Source organism: Elgaria multicarinata, chromosome 4 (assembly GCF_023053635.1).
Source record: "Elgaria multicarinata webbii isolate HBS135686 ecotype San Diego chromosome 4, rElgMul1.1.pri, whole genome shotgun sequence".
Taxonomy (NCBI): domain Eukaryota; kingdom Metazoa; phylum Chordata; class Lepidosauria; order Squamata; family Anguidae; genus Elgaria; species Elgaria multicarinata.
This window is the reverse complement of record NC_086174.1, coordinates 5989668-6013120: the sequence shown is the minus strand read 5'-3', so window position 1 is coordinate 6013120 and position 23453 is coordinate 5989668. Positions and strand designations below refer to the sequence as shown.

Genomic DNA, 23453 nt, shown 5'->3' with positions numbered 1-23453 from the left:
CCTGTCCCCTAACTGCCGACCATTTGGTGGTTTCTCAGCTTTTGTACAGTTTCTTTCCCGTTCTAAAAAGTCGAAAGGTCTAAGGCTTAGGCTGTGTCTACACCAGCCATGTATCCTGGAGTCAACCAGGGACGACCTCTCAGATGTCCTGGGATAAACGGCACTGCAATTATCCCAATTTTTCCCACAGTCCCGGGACAACCTCAAGATCCGCAGGCGGTGTGCCGCTCGCTCCTGGGTCCTCCTTCCTCCCCACAAGTAGCAGGGTTCACCAAACGGGCACGGAGCTCTTTGGGGGCAGCATTTTCACCATCCCAGGGATGGCTCTCGGCACCGAGTTTTGAGGTTTTTTTTTAACTTACTTTTGGCACAGGATCGCGCCTGCGCAATTGCACAACGTCTCCATTCTTTTTTTAAAAAAACCAACAACCCTGCACTGGAATGTCCCTCTTCACTTCCAGGACGACATGCTGCTGTTTGGACCCTGGGGGACGATCCCAGATGCTGGGAAGGCCAAGATCCTCCCCCACCGGATCCCGGAAGGCCTGCAAGTGTAGATTAGGCCTCAGTTGCTGGCAGAAAGCGCTTTATGTTAAAATAGGCTGGCATTTTTGGCCCCAATCACCACCAGAATGCAGCCCCCAAGAAATTCTCTAAAACTGAATTTAGCGCTTGAGCTGAAAGAGGTTCAGCACCCCTGGTTGAAGGGGTAGGGAACTCGCTGCCCTCCAGATGTTTTGGACTACAACTCCCACAAGCCCCAGCCAACATTGCCAAGGGCCAGGGGTTATATGAGTTGTAGTCCAAAGCATCTGGGGAGCAACAGGCCGTCTCTTCCTGGCCCAGAGCCTGTCCAGTGCTTCCATGTAAGCTGTTGTGACTTTACCCTAGAACGCGCACCCAGAATCCTCTGCAGGTTCCTCAGGAGATGCTTAGAGGCGCATTGGCAAACAAAATATTAGTTATTTATTTATTACATTTTTATATCGCCCAATAGCCGAAGCTATTGTATGTAGAAGCTAATGATGTAGAAGTGACTCCAAGGGGGCAGGAATGTGAAAACCACTGGCTCTGGGGGCTCACTTATTTTTGCCCATAACTGCCCAAATCATTCCAGAAAAGCATTAACAGCAGCAGGTTTAATACTTGAGGAGGAAGAAGAGAAGAAGTGGGGGAAGAGTTAAACCAATGTCACGCAAAGCCCAGCCGTTCCAACAGAGACAGACCACGACATCAGCATGGCGTTCACGGTTCTGGGTGACGGAGTCTCTCTTCTGTTGTGAATGACACCATGGGGGGGGAGGGAAGCAGAGCGGGTCCAAAAAGGATCTCTGATGTAGACGCACTGAAGCTAATAGCATGGCAGGGAAGCAAAGAGGCAGCTGATCCCCAGGGAGGCTGGAAGGCTACGGCTGGCACGGAGAACTCTCGAGAAACTTTCCAGCAACGTATTGGGGGCCGGCGGGGGAGACCTGACGGCTAAAACTGCAAAGATGTTCCGTTCCGTTCCGTTCTCGTTTGCTTTTTGAGAGGTTGGATGCTTGTGGGAGTTCTGAAAGCACTTGAGCCGTACATTCTACCCAACTTACCTTTTGGTACTCTTCCTTGGATCTCAAGGCAGCCTCCATCTGTTCCGCCGAGAACGTGTAGAGAGCAGACCGATACTGTGTGCCGACGTCATTTCCCTGCCGCATCCCTAAGAAGGGGGGGGGAAAACCAGGAAGGGGTGGGTGGGTTTGTTATACATCTCCCATTTGAATGCTCAAAGGGTACAGATGTAATCAATCAATCAGTCGATCTAATTTTAGCGCTCTCCTTCTATACGTTTAGAAAAACAAGTGGCTTACGTATGCTTGTGCACACCCACAGTTGACATTTTTGTCAAGTGCATTTCTCCTCGCTCAAACAAACTTGAAGTGTGTGTGTGGGGGGGGGGGAACGAAATGCATATTATGGTCTGGCGAAATGCATATTATGGTCCAAATACAGCTGTACAGCATTAAGACAAATCAAGGGAGTGATTGCATTATGTGCCGCGTTCTCCTTTTTTTTAAATTAAGAGCCTGCTGAAATGTTTATTGGCATCACCGAAGTCGCTCAAAGAATCCAGTTGGAAAGAGGCCTTTCAAATCTCGCCTTTCGAATGAATGGAGAATGCTTAGTTGAAGAGGTAGTTCGGCACCCTTGTATAAACTGGCAAGGTTTCCCTATCATCCTGATCAGCCTTAAATCAAGAGATCGCCTTGCGTTGGCTCATAAGGATAGTTGGGTAAGGTAGGGTGACCATATGAAAAGGAGGACAGGGTTCCTGTGTCTTTAACAGTTGCATAGAAAAAGGAATTTCAGCAGGTGTCATTTGTATATATGGAGAACCTGGTGAAATTCCCTCTTCATCACAAACATTAAAGGTGCAGGAGCTATACTAGAGTGACCAGATTTAAAAGAGGGCAGGGCACCTGCAGCTTTAACTGTTGTGATGAAGAGGAAATTTCACCAGGTTCCCCATATATGGGGAACATGGTGACATGATCACACTCTTCAAATACTTAAAAGGTTGTCACACAGAGGAGGGCCAGGATCTCTTCTCGATCCTCCCAGGGTGCAGGACACGGAATAACGGGCTCAAGTTAAAGGAAGCCAGATTCCAGCTGGACATCAGGAAAAACGTCCTGACTGTTAGAGCAGTACGACAATGGAATCAGTTACCTAGGGAGGTGGTGGGCTCTCCCACACTAGAGGCCTTCAAGAGGCAGCTGGACAACCATCTGTCAGGGATGCTTTAGGGTGGATTCCAGCATTGAGCAGGGGGTTGGACTCAATGGCCTTGCAGGCCCCTTCCAACTCTGCTATTCTATGATTCTATATACAAATGACACCTGCTGAAATTTCCTTTTCAGTACAACTGTTAAAGATACAGGAGTCTGGTCCTCCTTTTCATATGGTCACCCTAGGTAAGGCTCATCCATTGCTTCAGCTGTGGGGGGGGGAACAGACTGCAAACGGACAGAGGACCGCACCCCCACACTGAGAATATCACATGGATGTATGGATGCATCTGTGCTATTTGGGACATTATTTTGGGAACCGGCACATTAGGTGACACCAGGTCCACAACAAAAATGTATTCAACCAAGCCATTTATTTATTTTTAATGTAAAGTACCCCAAAAGTCAGCCGGAACAGCTCGTGCATTCAGTAAAACTGAACAGCCCCAGCTTGCAGGCTTGTGATCTAAAAAGGCACGTCACACAAGGAAAAAGGGGATGGGAAGGAACGAGGGGGAAAGTAGGCAGTCTTGACAAACCAGGTAAGTGGAAAGGCCCTGCTCACCCACTCGTCTCGATCTCTACAGCCTGCTAGAATAGCAGCTGGTGAGACAGTTGAGGAAGGAAGAACCTTCTTGGGGGAGGTCTTCCAGGAGGGCTGGGAGGTCTTCCCTGCTCATCTCCCTCTGTAGAGACTGTACTTAGAAACATAGAGTTGGAAGGGCCATCGATAAGACCATCAAACCCAACCCCCTGCTCAATGCAGGAATCTGCCTCAAAGCATCCCTGACAGATGGTTGTCCAGCTGCCTCTTGAAGGCCTCTAGTGTGGGAGAAGCCACAACCTCCCTAGGCAATTGGTTCCATTGTCGTACTGCTCTAACCATCGGGAAGCTTTTCCTGATGTCCAGCCGGAATCTGGCTTTCTGTAACTTCAGCCCGTTATTCCGTGTCCTGCACTCTGGGAGGATCGAGAAGAGATCCTGGCCCTCCTCTGTGTGACAACCTTTCAAGTATTTGAAGAGTGCAATCATGTCTCCCCTCCATCTTCTCTTCTCCAGGCTAAACATGCCCAGTTCTTTCAGTCTCTCTTCCTAGGGCTTTGTTTCCAGACCCCTGATCATCCTGGTTGCCCTCCTCTGAACACGCTCCAGCTTGTCTGCTTCCTTCTTGAATTGTGGAGCCCAGAACTGGACGCAATATTCTAGATGAGGCCTAACCAGGGCCGAATAGAGAGGAACCAGTACTTCACATGATTTGGAAGCTATACTTCTATTAATGCAGCCCAAAATAGCATTTGCCTTTCTTGCAGCCATATCGCACTGTTGGCTCATATTCAGCTTGCGATCTACAACAATTCCAAGATCCTTCTCGCTTGTAGTATGGCTCAGCCAAGTATCCCCCATCTTGTAACTGTGCCTTTGGTTTCTTTTTCCTAGCTGTAGAACTTGGCGTTTATCCCTATTAAATTTCATCCTGTTGTTTTCAGCCCAGCACTCCAGCCTATCAAGATCACTTTGAAGTTTGTTTCTGTCTTCCAGGGTATTAGCTATCCCACCCAATTCTGTGTCATCTGCAGATTTGATAAGCGTTCCCTGCACCTCCTCATCCAAGTCATTAATAAAAATGCTGAAGGGCACTGAGTCCAGGACTGACTATTGCCACAGCAATTGGGAGCAAAACGTTGGGGATGCACAGAAAGCTGACAATGGCCACAGCGTCACCCTTTCCTAACCCAAGAGTTCTTGGGTGGCCATTGGATTAAATGCATATTCTGTTTATTATTGAGGCTGCAATTATACATTCAAAGCAATCTGCAGTCCCAAATAACGGCTTGCAATTTCAGCGCTGCAATACAAAAGGCAAAAGGGATGAGGAGGGAAGAGAAAAACAAGCCCATGCAGGTGCCGAGTCTTACCTAAAATTCTATAAAAGTCTCAGAATCAGGTAGAAAGGCCATTGATGGAGGAGAAGAGCCAAGCTGGGCTGTTGGTCCTAGGTAGGTCAAGAGGGGAGGCCTTGCTATCACTTCTCCTTCTGAAGCAGCCAGATGGAACAAACGCTGATGGAAGCAGTTATAATGTAGTGTGGTCTAGTGGTTAGAGTGTTGGACTGGGGACTTAGAAGATCCAGGTTCTAGTCCCCATTCAGCCATGAAGCACCCTGGATGTCTTTAAGCCAGGCATTGACTGCCAACTTAACCTACTTCACAGGATTGCCATGAGGATAAAGTGAAGAGGAGGAGGAGGAGGAGGAACGCCATCTTTGGCTTCTTGCAAGAGAAATGTAATAACCAATCAATAATAAATAAATAAATAATGGGAACGATCCTTACAGGGAGTTGCAGCTTTGCTTTGCTCAACTGAGCTGCACCACTAATAAGCCATGTCGTCACAACAGTTCGGATTCCTAGTCCTCATGAAATCTAAATAATCCACTGCAAAAACGGACGCTGGAGAGAGGAGGAACTTCCGCCATGCTGTCAGGCAGCTTTCCCCAACTTGGTACCATCCGGATGTGTTCAACTACAACTCCCATCACCCCAAGCCAGCATGGCCAAGGTTGGGAAAAGCTGCTATGAGCGACACAGAGCTGCCAATAACATCTTACGTTTTTTCAGACTACGTCATCATCTGTGTTATTTCATTAGGGTGGATTCCTGCATTGAGCAGGGGGTTGGACTCGATGGCCTCTGCTATTCTATGATTCTATGATTCTATGATATACAAGTCCGCCGTTTGTTGACAAGAAGACATCACTACGTTGTCGTCTTTTTAAAGCCTTTTTTTAAAAAAAAATTTTTTTTTGAAGAGGCACCAACGTTTACTGTCAACCCTTCCTGGTAAGTATCAGTTGCTGGAACAAGGCAAGAAATCCAATTTAGGAAACAATAGCGCAGGATGACTGAGCCTAATAATCTTTTCTTTGTGGAGAAGAAAGCTTATCAAAGCAAGTCCTACATGGCTGGATGTGTCATCTTAAAATTCCATGGTGTCACCTGCCTGTCCTACCTCCACCCCGGTTTTCTAGTGATGCCTTAATCAGTTCATCCACAGGAACCATACCTCTGTCTCATTTAGCCCAACAGAAATACAGGGAAGATCACATAAAGGACTTTTCAAAGAAGAAACATTTATTCAAGTCCATTGGTTTCTGTCCACCACTCTGCCGCTAAGATCATCTTCTTGGCTCGCCGCTCTGACCATGTTACTCCACTTCTGAAATCTCTTCATTGGCTTCCAATTCACTTCAGAATCCAATATAAACTTCTCCTGTTGACCTACAAAGCTTTTCACTGTCTAGCTCCTTCCTATCTCTCCTCTCTCATCTCACACTATTGCCCCGCTCGTGCTCTTCGCTCCTCTGACGCCATGTTTCTCGCCTGCCCAAGGGTCTCTCCTTCCCTTGCTCGGCTTCATCCATTTTCTTCTGCTGCCCCTTATGCCTGGAACGCTCTTCCAGAACATCTGAGATCCACAAGTTCAATCGCAGCTTTTAAAGCTCAGCTAAAAACTTTTCTTTTTCCTAAAGCTTTCAAAACTTGATGCTGTTTGGAATTTATACTGTTAGTTTTACCCTACCCTGTGCCTGTTTACCCTACCCAGTGCCTGTTGGCATTCTCTTCCCCTCCTTATCGCTTTACTATGATTTTAATAGAATGTAAGCCTATGCGGCAGGGTCTTGCTATTTACTGTTTTACTCTGTACAGCACCATGTACATAGATGGTGCTATATAAATAAATAAATAAATAAATAAATAAATAAATAAATAAATCATTAAGGGTGCAATCATAAGAACCTAAGAAGGGCCCTGATGCTGGATCAGACCAAGGGTCCATCTAGTCCAGCACTCTGTTCGCACCGTGGCCAACCAGCCATCGGCCAGAGACCAACAAACCAGGACATGGTGCAACAGCACCCTCCCACCCATGTTCCCCAGCAACTGGTGCACACAGGCTTCCTGCCTCGAATACATTCTATGCATATTTAGACACAAAAAAGGCCTACAACTCCTAGCATTCCCTGGTTAGCATAATAATAGTAAAAATACTTTAAAATACTTTAAAAGCCTGTGGGAACAAGAAAGATATGCCGAGAAGATATCACCGTAGGTGCTAGGCAAACTTCCCTTGGGAGATCATTCCAGAGCTGCAGGGCCACCACCGAAAAAGCTCTGTCTTGCTGCCACTGTCCGAGCGTCAGAATGAGGGAACACTGGAAGAAGGGCTTCTATGGATGACTAGCCAGGTACTTAAGGGAGCACCAGTGCTTTGAGTTGACTCTGGAGGCCAAAAGGCAGCCTCCAAAACTTAGCAGTCTCGGGATAAGAGGATAGGTCCTCTTATGGATCGATAACTGGCTGAAGAATAGGAAGTAGAGAGACAGGATAAATGGATAGTTCTCACAATGGAGGGATCTATATTGGGACCGATGCTTTTGAACTCATTCAAAAGTTATCAGGATCTAGGGGTGAGCAGTGAGGTGGCCAAGTTGCTAGGAGATAGGGGGTGGAAATGGCAGCAAGGTTGAACCTTTCGGTGACATCTCCATCTGGTACATTTTAATGACACGAAAAGCCAACCACACCTCCATCCCAAGGAAAAGAGGGCCATGGGGGGAATGACAGCACCAGACAACTGGGCAAGGAGGCAGGGAAAGGCACATGAAGACTACTAGGCTACTAGGAGGAGGGCCTTCTCCGCTGTGGCACCCCGGTTGTGGAATGAGCTCCCCAGAGAGGTCCGCCTGGCGCCTACACTGTACTCTTTCGTCGCCAGCTGAAGACCTTTTTATTCTCTCAGTATTTTAACACTCAATTTTAACTCAAATTTAAATTTTACTGTTCTAACTCTGTATTTTAATCTTATATCAATTTTGCTGCGTGGTTTTTATCCTGGTTGTGCTTTTTATACTGTATTTTGTATTTGTGCTTTTAACCTGTTGGTTGTTTTATTATGGTTTTAATTTTTGTGAACCGCCCAGAGAGCTTCGGCTATTGGGCGGTATAAAAATGTAATAAATAAATAAAATAAATAAATAAAATGAAGACATAACCACACCAGCCTCCATGCATCACCTGTGATGTCATGGGAATAGAGCGAGACGTTTGCTTGCACGCATTTTTCTGTGCTGCAAATTATAGTGGCGAAATAAGACTTCTTTGAGCTCCGGTGGTTAATGCGCTACTAAACCTAGGTACCCCAGTTCTCAGCTCTGCATCGTGCAGGCCCCACAGGTGAGATCAAAGCAAAACTGTTAAGCTGAGGTGTTCAGGTTGTGATTTGCTTAAGGAGAATATACCAGACAGAAGAGGTGAGGTGTGTGAACTAGATCAATTCCACATTGCCTGAAATTTGCTAATGGAGTTAAAGTTGCACCATGCTTCAAACTGGAGCAGGGACCATGTGGGATCACACCAAGGGTCCATTTTGTCCACCATTCTTTTCACACAGTGGCCAACCAGCTGCATGTGGGAATCCCACAAGTAGGACATTAGTGCAACTGCACCCTCCTGGTTGTGTTCCCCAGCAACTGATGTACATGGGCGTCCTGCCTCTGATACTGGAGTTATCAAGAAGCCATTGTAACTCACAGTCAATGTCAGCCTTATCCTCCATGAATTTGTCCAATCTCCACCTCTCAAAGACCATGATACACAACTACACAGGCCTCCCTGTTCTATCATGATACAACTGTGTAATCTTGCCGTGAAAGAGAAAAGGCCCCTGTATACGTCAACCCAACCGAAAATATGTAAAAATTATTCCTAAGTCGCCAGATCTTGGTACATCTTCAGAGTGAGCAGAAGCCAAACTGAATTTTGCAGCAGTGTTTGCATCCAGATGACAAATTCAGGTTTGCCAGCCCATGCTTTTTCCCCCCACTCCAGAGGGGAATTATCAAGTTCCTTCTAGTATGGACTTAGGGTGACCATATGAAAAGGAGGACAGGACTCCTGTATCTTTAACAGTTGTATTGAAAAGGAAATTTCAGCAGCTGTCATTTGTATATATGGGGAACCTGGTGAAATTTCCTCTTCATTACAACAGTTAAAGTTGCAGGTGCCCTGCCCTCTTTTAAATCTGGTCACTCTAGTATAGCTGCTGCAGCTTTAACTGCTGTGATTTTACCAGGTTCTCCATATATACAAATAACCCCTGCTGAAATTCCCTTTTCTATGCAACTGTTAAAGACACAGGAGCCCGGTCCTCCTTTTCATATGGTCACCCTAATGGACTTGCATTGCATATTGAGAGTCACAGACATGCCAGTCATATCCCAGTGCTCCCTGAAAGAGACAAGAACCTAACAGAACCATTTTCAGTCCTTCTCCATTCTCCAAGGATCCCAGTGATAATGGAGACAAATTACTACGATCGGAAACTCTCTTTGGAGTGGTGCAGAGAAACTGGAAAGGGCAACTCATAGCTCTTCCTTTGGTCGTAAAAACGTATCTTTGATTTACAGAGTTTTCTACAGTTGTCACTTGTCTTTTGATCTATCGATCAACCATTTTCCTCTCCCCCCAATCAATAGCTGCTGAGTTAAGACTAATAAAGCTCCTTTCCTGCAGCTCATCATATGATTATTTTGCAGAAGTCATTTGTACCGTGTCACCCCGGCTTGATCTCATCACTCACCGTAACGATTCTATGGAGAGAGCTTAAGAGTTGCCAAGGGAAAGGAAAACTCTGAAAAGAAGGTCATGGTATGCTAATGAGCTGGCATTAAGGCCGGTCCATTTGTTTGGCAAATGGAATATAGGCCCTAAACCCACCCTTAGGAGGAAATTAGCAGATGAATACCCAAGTGCAGCAGCCTCCCAGCTCTGGCTGTGCGGTTGGGCCAGGTGAAAGAGAAGAATCTATCACCTAATTGAGATTAGGTTGCTCCCTGTTCTCCACCACCCAGGAAAATGTCTGCACCAAGGAGGCAGCAACTGTGACTTAACCTAGGGTGACCCTATGAAAAGGAGGACAGGGCTCCTGTATCTTTAACAGTTGTATTGAAAAGGGAATTTCAGCAGGTGTCATTTGTATATATGAAGATCCGGGTGAAATTTCCTCTTCATCACCACAGTTAAAGCTGCAGGTGCCCTGTTCTCTTTTAAATCTGGTCACTCTAGTATAGCTCTTGCAGCTTTAACTGTGATGATGAAGAAGGAATTTTACCAGGTTCTCCATATATACAAATGACCCCTGCTAAAATTCCCTTTTCTATGCAACTGTTAAAGATGCAGGAGCCCTGTCCTCCTTTTCATATGGTCACCCTACTTAACCTGACACAGCAAAACAGAATCAGTGAGACAGCTGCAGTTAATGGCAGAAATATGGGCTGCAGACCTGAGCATGGTTCCCTGATCAGCAGGTTTAAAACCTTAGAGGAGGCTTCCCCAATCTGGTGCCTGCTAGATATGTTGGACTATAATTCCCATCATTCCCAGCCAGCTGGGCCACTGAGCATGCTGGCAGGGCATGATGGGAGTTGCATCTGGAAGGCACCAGGTTTGGGAAGGCTGGATTAGAGTAAGGCCTGGCTAACTTAATGAAAACTGGTCCTCAGAGCTTCATCCATCAGAAGCCAAATTGCATCATGTTTGGGCAACACTGCGTGTGCAATAGTGTTTGTATTAATACCATCTCTATGTCTAGAATCATAGAATCATAGAATAGCAGAGTTGGAAGGGGCCTACAAGGCCATCGAGTCCAATCCCCTGCTCAATGCAGGAATCCACCCTAAAGCATCCCTGACAGGTGGTTGTCCAGCTGCCTCTTGAAAGCCTCTAGTGTGGGAGAGCCCACCACCTCTCTAGGTAACTGATTCCATTGTCGTACTGCTCTAACAGTCAGGAAGTTTTTCCTGATGTCCAGCCAGAATCTGGCTTCCTTTAACTTGAGCTCTTGGTTCATCGTTAAAGGGTGCTAATGTCCCAAGCTAGAAAACATGTATTGTCTCCAGGTATTACTGCGATTAATTTCCACCATGAAATAATTAGGAGCCTCAACGATTTTCTTGCTATTGCATTAGAATCGACTGCACTCCTTCCTGGACTATTAAAAATACCCTGTAATTACAGGAACGATTAATAGAAAAGCTTAATGTGAGAATGCCACGTCTACTTTATTGTATATCAATTATTATAACAATTCACGCTGATACAATATTGCTTAAGGTTAGGGTGACCATATGAAAAGGACAGGGCTCCTGTATCTTCAACAGTTACATAGAAAAAGGAAGTTCAGCAGGTGTCATTTGTACATATGGAGAACCTGGTGAAATTCCCTCTTCATCACTATAGTTAAAGCTGCAGGAGCTATACCAGAGTGGCCAGATTTAAAAGAGGGCAGGGCATCTGCACCTTTAACTATTGTGATGAAGAGGAGATTTTACCAGGTTCCCCATATATTCAAATGACTCCTGCTGAAATTCCCTTTTCAATACAACTGATAAAGATACAGGAGCCCAGTCCTCCTTTTCATAGGGTCACGCTAATTAAGGTCCTCTTGCTAGAGCAGATGATCAAAGTACTGTAGCTAGGGATAGATGAATTTGTCAAACGTGATTTCTCATCTTTCCAATCTTAAGGTCGGTTTGTCCCAAATTTTGAGATTTTGTTTTTAACGTTTCATGAAAATTCACGTGGATATTTATTTTTTTGCATTTCCCCTAATACATAGATGTTTGTAAGCAATTTCACCTAATCCATTTTGAACATTATTTTCACTAATATACATTTTTGTGTGCCTGTTCCCCTAAATATAGGCCCCCTTTGGTTGGAGGTTCCATTGCAAAATTCAGAGAAATGTGAATTTTAATGGAGAACCGCGTTTCAGTTCTCATAGTGGTTCGAAAGAGTGAATTTAGGTACGTTTGCATTAAAATTGCAAACCAAATGAATTTCTCCCTCCTTTCTACTACCAGCTGACCTTCACAAAGATTAGCCGGCTCTGTCCACACCTTACTTTCTAGGTGGTCAAGCCACCATGGGGCAATTACACCACATCAGTCTCACGTGGTGAATACGCTTGTTTTTATGTGACTTCAAGTGCTGACAGCTGGTATGTACAACCCCTAAGCCTGACAAAGAGGGTTCAAATTTAACATGTGAATTAAACACTGAAGACCACCCTAGAGAGAAACTATGGACTGCAGGGGAATTTGCTGCTCTTCAGCTACTTTTAAGGGTCAGCTAGCTTCTCACTTCACTCTGATACAGGCATTACCATGAAATCAGCTGGTTTATTAATTTGTTTAAGTATGTATTAGAATGTATTATGTATTATGGGGTTATTATTATATATATTTTGTTTGTATTGTTTAGAAGTATGGTTATTATGCAGTTATAGAAAATCAATAAAAATTATTTTTTTAAAAAAAGGGAAAAAAAGAAATCAGCTGGGGGCGAAAGTGAAGAGGAGGGAAGGGTGGCCTCTCTATGCTCTGGGTCTCCTTATATAGGGTGACCATATGAAAAGGAGGACAGGGCTCCTGTATCTTTAACAGTTGTATTGAAAAGGGAATTTCTGTAGGGGTCATTTGTATATATGGGGAACCTGGTGAAATTTCCTCTTCATCACAACTGTTAAAGCTGCAGGTGCCCTTCCCTCTTTTAAATCTGGTCATTCTAGTATAGCTCCTGCAGTTTTCACTGTTGTGATGAAGAGGGAATTTCACCAGGTTCTCCATATCTACAAATGACACCTGCTGAAATTCCTTTTTCTATGCAACTGTTAAAGATACAGGAGCCCGGTCCTCCTTTCCATAGGGTCACCCTACCTTATAAGCCCAGGAGTCCAAAACCTACCCCACAACTGTAAGAGCCTTTTTGAGCTTTCATATGCTTTTTACATGAAAGGTGACATTGTTTCTGATGAGTCTGGATAGAGCCTATTGCATCATGGAAAAGGAACCTCTCGTGCAAGCACTGAGTCATTACTGACTCTTGGAGGGATGCCAGCTTTCGCTGATGTTTTCTTGGCAGGCCTTATCGTGGGGTGGTTTGCCGTTGCCTTCCCCGGCCGTTATTCCCTTTCCCCCAGCTAGCTGGGTACTCATTTTACCGACCTCAGGAGGATGGAAGGCAGAGTCGACCTGAGCCGGCTGCCTGAAACCAGCCTCCGCTGGGATCGAACTCAGGCCGTGGGGAGAGTTTCAGCTGCAGAAACTGCTGCTTTACTGCTCTGCGCCACACGAGGCTCTGATTGCGTTATGACTATGACTATTTATCATTTCAATTTGGGGGGAGGGTCTGCAGCTTAGTGGTAAAGCACCTGCTTTGCACACAGAAGGTCCCAGGATGAATTTATTTTATTTCATCAATTCATAGACTGTTTCCCTGAGCAATATCTCCATCATCATCATTATCATCATCATCATCATCTCCAGTTAAAATGGGTCCAGTAGCAGGTGATGGAAAAGGTTCTCTCTCTCTGTCTCTCTCTCTCTCTCTTTCTCTGCAAGAGACCCTGGGAAGTTGTGGCTAGTTAAGAGTAGAAAATGTTGGGCTCGATCAGCCTTTGAAGCCTATCCTGGCCCCTCTGGATGCCTTATTATTATTGTTGTTGTTGTTATATTTATTTGTATCCTGCCTTTTGCCCAATACTGGGCCTCAAGGCGTTGGATTATAACTCCCATCAACTCCAACCAACATGGCCAAACTCCCTTGCAGTTGTTTAAGAGATAAACTTTAGGCTAGAGGTTAGCAACTTGAGGCCCTCCAGATTAGGGTGACCCTATGAAAAGGAGGACAGGGCTCCTGTATCTTTAACAGTTGTATCTTTAACAATTGCTTGTGTAGGGTGACCATATGAAAAGGAGGACAGGGCTCCTGTATCTTTAACAGTTGTATCTTTAACAATTGCTTGTGTAGGGTGACCATATGAAAAGGAGGACAGGGATCCTGTATCTTTAACAGTTGTATTGAAAAGGAAATTTCAGCAGGTGTCATTTGTATATATGGGGAAACTGGTGAAATTTCCTCTTCATCACACCAGTTAAAGCTGCAGGTGCCCTGCCCTCTTTTAAATCTGGTCACTCTACGCTTGTGGCCCTCCAGATGTTGTTGGACTGCAGCTCCCATCAGCCTGAACCAGCATAGCCAATGAGGAGGGACGATGTGGGTTACACTAGGCGACCCTATGGAAAGGAGGACAGGGCTCCTGTATCTTTAACAGTTGTGCAGAAAAGGGAATTTCAGCAGCTGTCATTTCTATGCATGCAGCACCTGGTGAAAGTCCCTCTTCATCACAACAGTTAAAGCTGCAGGTGCCCTGCCCTCTTTTAAATCTGGTCACAGCATAGCTGCAGTATAGCTCCTGCAGCTTTAACTGTTGTGATGAAGAGGGAATTCCACCAGGTTCTCCATAAATACAAATGACATCTGCAGAAATTCCCTTTTCTATGCAATTGTTAAAGATACAGGAGCCCTGTCCTCCTTTTCATATGGTCACCCTACTCCAGATATTGTTGGGCTGTAACCCTAGGGAGACCATATGGAAAGGAGGACAGGGCTCCTGTATCTTTAACAGTTGTAGAGAAAAGGGAATTTCAGCAGGTGTTATTTGTATGCATGCAGCACCTGGTGAAATTCCCTCCTCATCATAACAGTTAAAGCTGCAGGAGCCCTGCCCTCTTTTGTATCTGGTTTAATATAGCTCCTGCAGCTTTAGCTGTTGTGATGAAGAGGGACTTTCACCAGGTGCTGCATGCATACAAATGACACCTGCTGAAATTCCCTTTTCTGCACAACTGTTAAAGATACAGGAGCCCTGTCCTCCTTTCCATAGGGTCGCCTAGTGTAACCCACATCGTCCCTCCTCATTGGCTATGCTGGTTCAGGCTGATGGGAGCTGCAGTCCAACAACTTCTGGGGGGCCACAAGCTGGCCACCCCTGCTTCAGGCAAGAGGGAAGAAAAACAGCCTTAGAAAACGCTGCTTTAAAAAGAAAAAAAGAAAAAGAGAAGAGTAAAGTTTGACCTCTTGTAGCTAATTAGACATGGAATCAAAGATTAAAAGCCTACTAATAATCCGTGTAGCGTTCTGTACTTGCATTTTAATGGTGATTGTAAATCAAGCCGGCCGGCCAACAGAACGCAGTGCTCACAAACACTGCTGTGAAAAATGCAGAAAGAGTGAAGGGGATTATTTCGCACTGTCTGCCCATAGGTCATCAAATCTATCCTCCCTGGCCCCTGGCCACCGAAAATAACGTGAAAGCCCGGTCTGATGACTCTAAAGACCTGCTCTACTGCAGAGGCCTACTGGCCTGTGAAACACACCATATCACAAATAGCTGTTTTCTGAGTTGCTCCGAGTTGGAATTGTTGTCCGATGCTTCTGAAGGGCACCAGGTTGGGGAAGGCAGCTCTAATCAGGGCCGGTGCTACCACAGAGGCCACTCAGACAGCCACCTAGAGCGCCGAGCTAAGAGGGGCGCTGGGCACAGCACAGCACTCACGTGCGTTGGCTGTGAGACAGCCTGGCCCGAGGATTCAGCTGGGCCTGGGCGGGCGAGATGGCGCCCCACGCCTGCCCAGCTGAAGCGAAGCCAGGGACGTGGGGGTGGGGTGGCTCCATGTTCGAACTTCTGGAACGCGCCTGGAAGAGAGAGAGAGAGAGAGAGAGAGAGAGAGAGAGAGAGAGAGAGAGAGAGAGAATGTATGGGTGAATGGGGTGCATGGGGTCTTTGAGTGAATGCATGTGTTCATGCGTGTGTTTGTTTGGAGTGAGTGAGGCTGTGTGCGCGCGCGTGTGTGAGTTGGGGGGGGATGATTTGGAGGTGATATTCCTATTAAATAATGCATTTTAGACCCCTAGACATTCCTTTCCAATTTGTTTGCTATAACTGGCTTGACATATTTCTTGCACTTTAAAATAAATTTAGCAGTTTCAAGTTTTCTGCTTCTTATTTTTTCCAGGAAAGATATGTTCTTAAAAATCAAAGTTGGCATATTTGGGCTGGGTGGGTGGGTGTTAAAGTAGCTCACCTTGCTAGGGTGCAAAATAGTCTGGCACCGGCCCTGGCGATAATATTATGGAGTGCAGGCAGCCACTGAGTGAAAGAGTCAAACATAGAATCATAGAATAGCAGAATTGGAAGGGGCCTATGAGGCCATCGAGTCCAACCCCCTGCTCAATGCAGGAATTCACCCTAAAGCATCCCTGACAGATGGCTGTCCAGCTGCCTCTTGAAGGCCTCTAGTGTGGGAGAGCCCACAACCTCCCTAGGTCACTGGTTCCATTGTCATACTGCTCTAACAGTCAGGAAGTTTCTCCTGATGTCCAGCCGGAATCTGGCTTCCTTTAACTTGAGCCCAGTATTCTGTGTCCTGCACTCTGGGAGGATCGAGAAGAGATCCTGGTCTTCCTCTGTGTGACAACCTTTTAAGTTACATATTAGGGTCTTTTTTATTATTATTATTTACATTTCTATACCGCCCAATAGCCGAAGCTCTCTGGGTCTGGTACAGAGAAGAGCAGATTGAAGGAGGTTTTGAGCTTGTGTCTTGTGAGCAGCATCCCTGCCTGCCTTGTGGCAAATCTCTTTTTAAAACAGCTTGTGGGATGAAACTGGGGCTGGTCATTTAAAGCAGGGGAGGAATTTCACCCAGTCACCAGCTCGGGACTACCTAAAATAGCTCCTTGGAACCTGGACCCTGCCAATAGGTCCGTTGAGTTGACCATGCCATGATGGCATGGTCAACTCAACTGACCTATTGAGTCGGTTGAGTTGACGCCCAATGCGATGAAAACATCGCATTGGGCCTAGGATGATGGATTCTGAGGTGGGGCAAAGAGATGACGGGAAGAAGTGAGTTGGGATACGAGACCAAAGGAGGCACGGGAAAAACCTTGCATAGGGTGGAAGGGAGCGCTGTTGGTGAGAAGAGGGGGCATTGCCAGCCTAACCCTTGGCCGGTTTCTTAGACGCAAATAAAAATAACTTCCTTGTTATCGTTCTGTCTCCCATTAATTACATAAGAAAAATGAGTCTCCTTTTGGAGGAAGACGCTTGGAAACGAGTGGATGGATATACAAATTATGGCATACGGGTACCTGGGATTATCAAAATATTCACTGCCAGGGGAAGAACCCGGTACTACGTTCTCTTCCACCGAATAGGCTGCAGGATGCTCAAACTTGGGGCCCACTGGGGGGATGTGGAATCTCCGAGGCAAGTCTCTTGCTGACCTGGATCGTAGAGGCCCTCTGTGCCCCAGAATCACCATCCAAGGCAGCTGGGAAATGGGATGAAAGAAATTGTTCAATCGGATACACCTCTACTGAGGAGTAGCGGTTGTATCCAATGGTGGCTTCCCATTACGGAAGAGAATTTCCACTTACGTAAGTCAGGGCACCCAATTTTCGTAGATCCCCCCTTCCCCCAAGGGTTCCTTTTGCAGGGTTGGGAGCTGTGTGAGACAATATGGGATATGGTATGAGAGGCTGCACTAGGTAAGTAGGATCAGCAAAAAATGCTTGCCCCATTTTCCACAACACACAAAGCCACTACTCAAGAAGGATGCAGACAAGCTGGAGCGTGTTCAGAGGAGGGCAACCAGGATGATCAGGGGTCTGGAAACAAAGCCCTATGAAGAGAGTGAAAGAACTGGGCCTGTTTAGCCTGGAGAAGGGGAAATTGAGGGGAGACATGAGAGCACTCTTCAAATACTTAAAAGGTTGTCACACAGAGGAGGGCCAGGATTTCTTCTCGATCCTCCCAGAGTGTATGACACGGATTAATGGGCTCAAGTTAAAGGAAGCCAGATTCCAGCTGGACATCAGGAAAAGTTTCCCGACCGTTAGAGCAGTACGACAATGGAACCAATTGCCTAGGGAGGTTGTGGCTTCTCCCACACTAGAGGCCTTCAAGAGGCAGCTGGACAACCATCTGTCAGGGATGCTTCAGGGTGGATTCCTGCATTGAGCAGGGGGTTGGACTCAATGGCCTTGTAGGCCCCTTCCAACTCTGCTATTCTATGATTCTACTGGATACAACACAAAGTTCCACTGAGTTCAATGGGACCTACTCCAAGTTAAGCAGTTTGGTTGTATCCTGGTTGTGGTTGTATATTGCGTTTTATACTATGCTTTTATACTGTTCGTTTTATATTTCGAATGGTCTTCATGGTTTTAATTTTTGTAAACCACCCAGACAGCTTCGGTTATTGGGCCGTATAAAAATGCAATAAATGTGTGTCAGTCTGGACAAAAAGTTGGCATTAGCATGTGAAGCAGCTCTAAGTCCGACACTCCACATTAGATGACAGTAGCTCTCAGTGATCTTTAACAGTACTGCCTAACTGTTCATCCTTCATTTTGCTTCCTTGGAACTGCAGATTAATTATGTGAACAAATATATATCTGTCTTCATCGTGTCTGATCGTATCGCAGACATCTGCCCGTCTCTCCCATTTGTCAACGCTATGCTAATTTTCACTGCTTTCCTACAAATGCTTCTCAGCTTTCTCTCTAATTAGCATACCCGTGAGATCATTCCTGAATGTCCCACCCACATCAGAGGAAGCCCAAAAATTGTATTTCGAATCATGGCTGATGGGCCAGGAACATTGCAGGCTTGTTCCGCTAGCTTCTCATTTCACATTCCAGTAGAGCTTCAAAATAAAGAGCTGTCCCCAAGATCCATTTACCTGAATACTATCAATGGATTTGATATCAGGGTCTCCAGAGGACCATAGTGTGAAGGCATTCTCTGTCCACCTAAGGACACATCTGGACTGCTGAGGAATTCATATCCCCATTGAGCACCATTAGTTCACCAGCAGTAAAAGAAAAAAAAATGAGAGAGAGAGAGAGAAAGAAAGAAAGAAAGAAAGAAAGAAAGAAAGAAAGAAAGAAAGAAAGAAATAACACAATCATAAGAACGTAAGAGGAACCCAGCTGGATCAGACCAAGGCCTTAGCTAGACCTAAGGTTTATCACGGGATCGTCCCAGGGTCATCCCTGTTCATAGAATCATAGAATCATAGAATAGCAGAGTTGGAAGGGGCCTACAAGGCCATTGAGTCCAACCCCCTGCTCAAGGCAGGAATCCACCCTAAAGCATCCCTGACAGAGGGTTGTCCAACTGCCTCTTGAAGGCCTCTAGTGTGGGAGAAGCCACAAACTCCCTAGGTAACTGATTCCATTGTCAAACTGCTCTAACAGTCAGGAAGTTTCTCCTGATGTCCAGCTGGAATCTGGCTTCCTTTAACTTGAGCCCGTTATTCCGTGTCCTGCACTCTGGGAGGATCGAGACGAGATCCTCCTCTGTGTGACAACCTTTCAAGTATTTGAAGAGTGCTCTCATGTCTCCCTTCAATCTTCTCTTTTCCAGGCTAAACGTGCCCAGTTCTTTCAGTCTTTCTTCAGAGGGCTTTGTTTCCAGACCCCTGATCATCCTGGTTGCCCTCCTCTGAACACGCTCCAGCTTGTCTGCGTCCTTCTTGAATTGTGGAGCCCAGAACTGGACGCAATACTCTAGATGAGGCATGTAAATGACACACAGGATATCCCGGGAGCAGGCAGAGACGACCCCGGGACGATCCCGGGATAAACCTTAGGTCTAGCTAAGGCCCAAGGATTTATCTCGTCTGGCATTCTGTCCACACAGTGACCAACCAGCAGCTTGTGGGAAATCCACAAGTAGGGCATGAATACTATAGCCCTGAGATCTTAATGACATAGGGCAGGATAAAAATGTTTAAATAAATAAATAAATAAATAAATAAATAAATAAATAAAGCACCCTCCCACTCAAGTTCCCCAGCAACAGGTGTATGTAGGCGTGTCGTTAAAATGTTCTTAGGATGTTTTTAACGATGTATATTATGTTTTAATTGAGTATTATGTATTTTATGGTTTATTGTTGTTCCCTGCCTCGAACGAAATGGAGAGGCGGGTAAGAAATAAAATTATTATTATTATTATTATTATTATTATTATTATTATTATTATTATTATTATCATCTCTGATACTTGCCCCCGCCCCCCGGACACTTCCTGCTCTCATTCACTTTGTGCGACTGCACCGATCGAAAAGGGGAGGAAGGAAGAAGGAGAAGAAAGATCAACAGAGGTCTAGAAAGAGAATGACACGTTTCACACCGTTAGAGGTATTGAACTCTTTAAGAATCTCCCCAAAACTGCTGGAAGGAGAAATGAACCTTGCTCAAGCCCAAGGCCAAATGGACACGTAGTCCAGCATTACGTGGCCAAGCAGCTGCTCACGGAAAGCCACAGGCAGGACATGAGTGCAAGGGCACCCTCCCACCCATGTTCCCCAGCAACTGGTGCACAGGGGCATATTACCTCCAACACCGGAGGCAATATGTAGCCGTCATGACTCGTAGTCATTGATAATATTGGATTATATGGACAGTATTAACCGGTATTATAGTGGATATACTGGGAGGGAGCCATGGCTCAGTATAAAGCCATGGCTCAGTATAAAGCGCCTTAGTTCAATCCTTGGCTTCTAAACCCCTGGAGATCCACAGCCAGCCAGTGCTAACTACGCTGGGCTTGATGGCCCAATGGTTTGACTCAATATAAAGCAGCTTCCTCTATTCTTTGGGGGGTCTTTCCTTGTGGTGAGAGGCTGGGCCAGCTAGCTGCACGATCCTGCCCTTACGCCTGGGTAACGATGATTGAGCTCCTGCGCTGGCATGACAACCGAGACTTGATGAGGAAGTGGGAACGGAGAAGTTCACCGAGTCCTGATTGCTGAGCTCAAAAGTCCCCTTTTCATGCAGATAAACTGAACTGCACGGATGCACTACAATGACCCATTGCTCTAGGCTTGGACAGAGAGCAGATGCCTCCATCCGGGTGGAACTGGCAGGTCCTATACAGATTCAAATTGGCATCAACGTGCACTGAAGGGGTCTTCCAGGTGATACTTTCCCCCCCCACACACACACACACACATGTAGTTTGCAGTTGCTTCTTACTCGCTGGGAGTGACCCTAGTGGCATTGCTCAGGGCAGTGCTTTTGTTTCACATGCAATGGCTTTGCAGACATCACAGGCATCGAAGGTGACTGATGTTGAGTGGTAACTCACCACGGCAACTTTGTATTTTGTCAGGAATTTGGAGAATGTTTTATTTTTTACTAGATGAATGCCCTCAAACATACACACTTATAGAGTTGGAAAGCAGTGCTCGTTTAGCAACCTGTTTTAGGGTTGCTAAACGAGAGAGAGAGAGAGAGAGAGAGCTTCGGCTATTGGGCGGTATAAAAACGCAATAAATAAATAAATAAATAAATAGGGAAAACAACAAAATGCAACTGGAGTAGGGAAAGGGCACTTCATAGAATCATAGAATCATAGAGTTGGAAGGGGCCTACAAGGCCATCGAGTCCAACCCCCTGCTCAATGCAGGAATCCACCCTAAAGCATCCCTGACAGAGGGTTGTCCAGCTGCCTCTTGAAGGCCTCTAGCGTGGGAGAGCCCATGACTTCCCCAGGGAATTGGTTCCATTGTCGTACTGCTCTAACAGTCAGGAAGTTTTTCCTGACGTACAGCCAGAATCTGGCTTCCTGTAACTTGAGCCCATTATTCTGTGTCCTGCACTCTGGGAGGATCGAGAAGAGATCCTGGCCCTCCTCTGGGTGACAACCTTTGAAGTATTTAAAGAGTGCTCTCATGTCTCCCCTCAATCTTCTCTTCTCCAGGCTAAACATGCCCAGTTCTTTCAGTCTCTCTTCATAGGGCTTTGTTTCCAGACCCATGACCATCCTGGTTGCCCTCCTCTGAACACACTCCAGCTTGTCTGCATCCTTCTTGAAGGGTGGTGCCCAGAACTGGACACAATACTCAAGATGAGGCCTAACCAGGGCCCCTCTTTGTAGAGGCTGTGTCCCCCATCAACACACTCCACCCATCTTTCTCCGAGTCTTATACAGCTACGAGTGGGTTGAGAGATGAGGGACGAGAGGAAAAGATGTGTGGTTGGGCATGTTTTATAGGATCTTGTGGATAAGCCTGCGTAGGCAGAATCCGATATCCCAAGGACCGGATTTGAGACTTGACGTAGGTAAAGCATGAGCTGTTTCTGAATTTTAACTCCTCCGCACATACACACACAGCCAGATACATCTGCCTAGAATTTTGTAGAATTCCAGAGGAAGTCTACTCGCAAAAATATGAAAATGTGACGTTTATGAGAAGATCCTCCCCTCTCCCCATGTTTAAAACGTCAAAATTAATTAGCAGGCGTATAGAGGAATGCATAATGGTGGTTTAGGCCTGCTTTCGCAGTTTACATGGGTACAGCTGTGCTTCTGCTCCTCTAAGTAGTCGCATCTGCTCACTGGAAAAACAATGTAATTTTTAGTGTCTAATTCTAATTATTTGCAGATGACAGATTCCTTGCGCAGCATCCATAAAAGGCTCAGGCGCTCCCGCCCAGGGACAAACAAACAGGCCCTTTTAGGTGAAAGTGGGATGAAGCAATGACGACCGGATCCAAATTGGGAGGGAAATAAGTGTGTGTGTGTGTGTATGAATGGGACGGTTTGGTCTCTCTAAAGCAGCCTTCCTCAACCTGGGGCGCTCCAGATGTGTTGGACTGCAACTCCCAGAATGCCCCAGCTGGCTGGGGCATTCTGGGAGATGCAGTCCAACACATCTGGAGCGCCCCAGGTTGAGGAAGGCTGCTCTAGAGAGAAAGGGGAATTCCTCTGAGCCCTCCACGTCAGGTTACTTGGTGTTAGCATGTCAAATAAATGGGGTTCACAAGTTTGGCCTTCACACGTCCTCAGCTGCTGTGATTTATCACCACAGATGCTGAAGTCAGATTATGGCTGAATTCAGAAGACACCTTAAACCATGGCTTTAACCACAGTGAATAAGGCTTTCCATGGTTTAAGGTGTCTTCTGAACTCGGCCTATGGTCCAAAAGGCCTTCTGATGGCAGTCCAGCAGCTGGGAAGCTCCTATCCTGCCCAGCCCATCTTCCCACCCAGGGTGACAAGTGAAGCGTGGGAGCCTGCACTGACAGGTAGGCCAGAGCTGGCTACAACGGAGATGCCGACCCCAACTGGAGCACCTCACCAGCATGCTGCAAGCTGCTGCTGCTGCCTCCTAAAATGCAGGCTGCATAGGCAGGGCCGGGCAGGGCTGGCACCCCAGGATGCAGGGATCAACAGCCTGGAGGAAAGCCACCCAGACAAAAGGAATAAGGCTGGGCAGGCTCAAAGAGGAGTGATGGGCAGGATAAGAAGATCATAGAGTCATAGAATAGCAGAGTTGGAAGGGACCAACAAGGCCATTGAGTCCAATCCCCTGCTCAGTGCAGGAATCCACCCTAAAGCATCCCTGAAAGAGGGTTGTCCAGCTGCCTCTTGAAGGCCTCTAGTGTGGGAGAGCCCACAACCTCCCTAGGTAACTGGTTCCATTGTTGTACTGCTCTAACCGTCAGGAAGTTTTTCCTGATGTCCAGCTGGAATCTGGCTTCCTTTATCTTGAGCCCGTTATTCCGTGTCCTGCACTCTGGGAGGTTCGAGAAGAGATCCTGGCCCTCCTCAGTGTGGCAACCTTTCAAGTATTTGAAGAGTGCTATCATGTCTCCCCTCAATCTTTTCTTTTCCAGGCTAAACATTAACTCTCTCTGTGATTTTAAGACAGCTTTGAAAACCAGCCTTTTCCGGCACGCCTACCCAGACCCAGATGAATGTGGAATC

At 46.2% G+C, this 23453-nt stretch overlaps 1 protein-coding gene across 1 annotated transcript in view; it reads right to left on the bottom strand.

Annotated features, from left to right (window-relative positions):
* Positions 1-23453, bottom strand: part of MSRA (methionine sulfoxide reductase A) — a 256971-nt gene that overhangs the window by 92298 nt on the left and 141220 nt on the right. The window contains exon 5 of the mRNA XM_063123773.1: positions 1590-1696. Within this exon, the coding sequence (XP_062979843.1) occupies positions 1590-1696 (107 nt within the window). The remainder of the gene's footprint in view (positions 1-1589; positions 1697-23453) is intronic.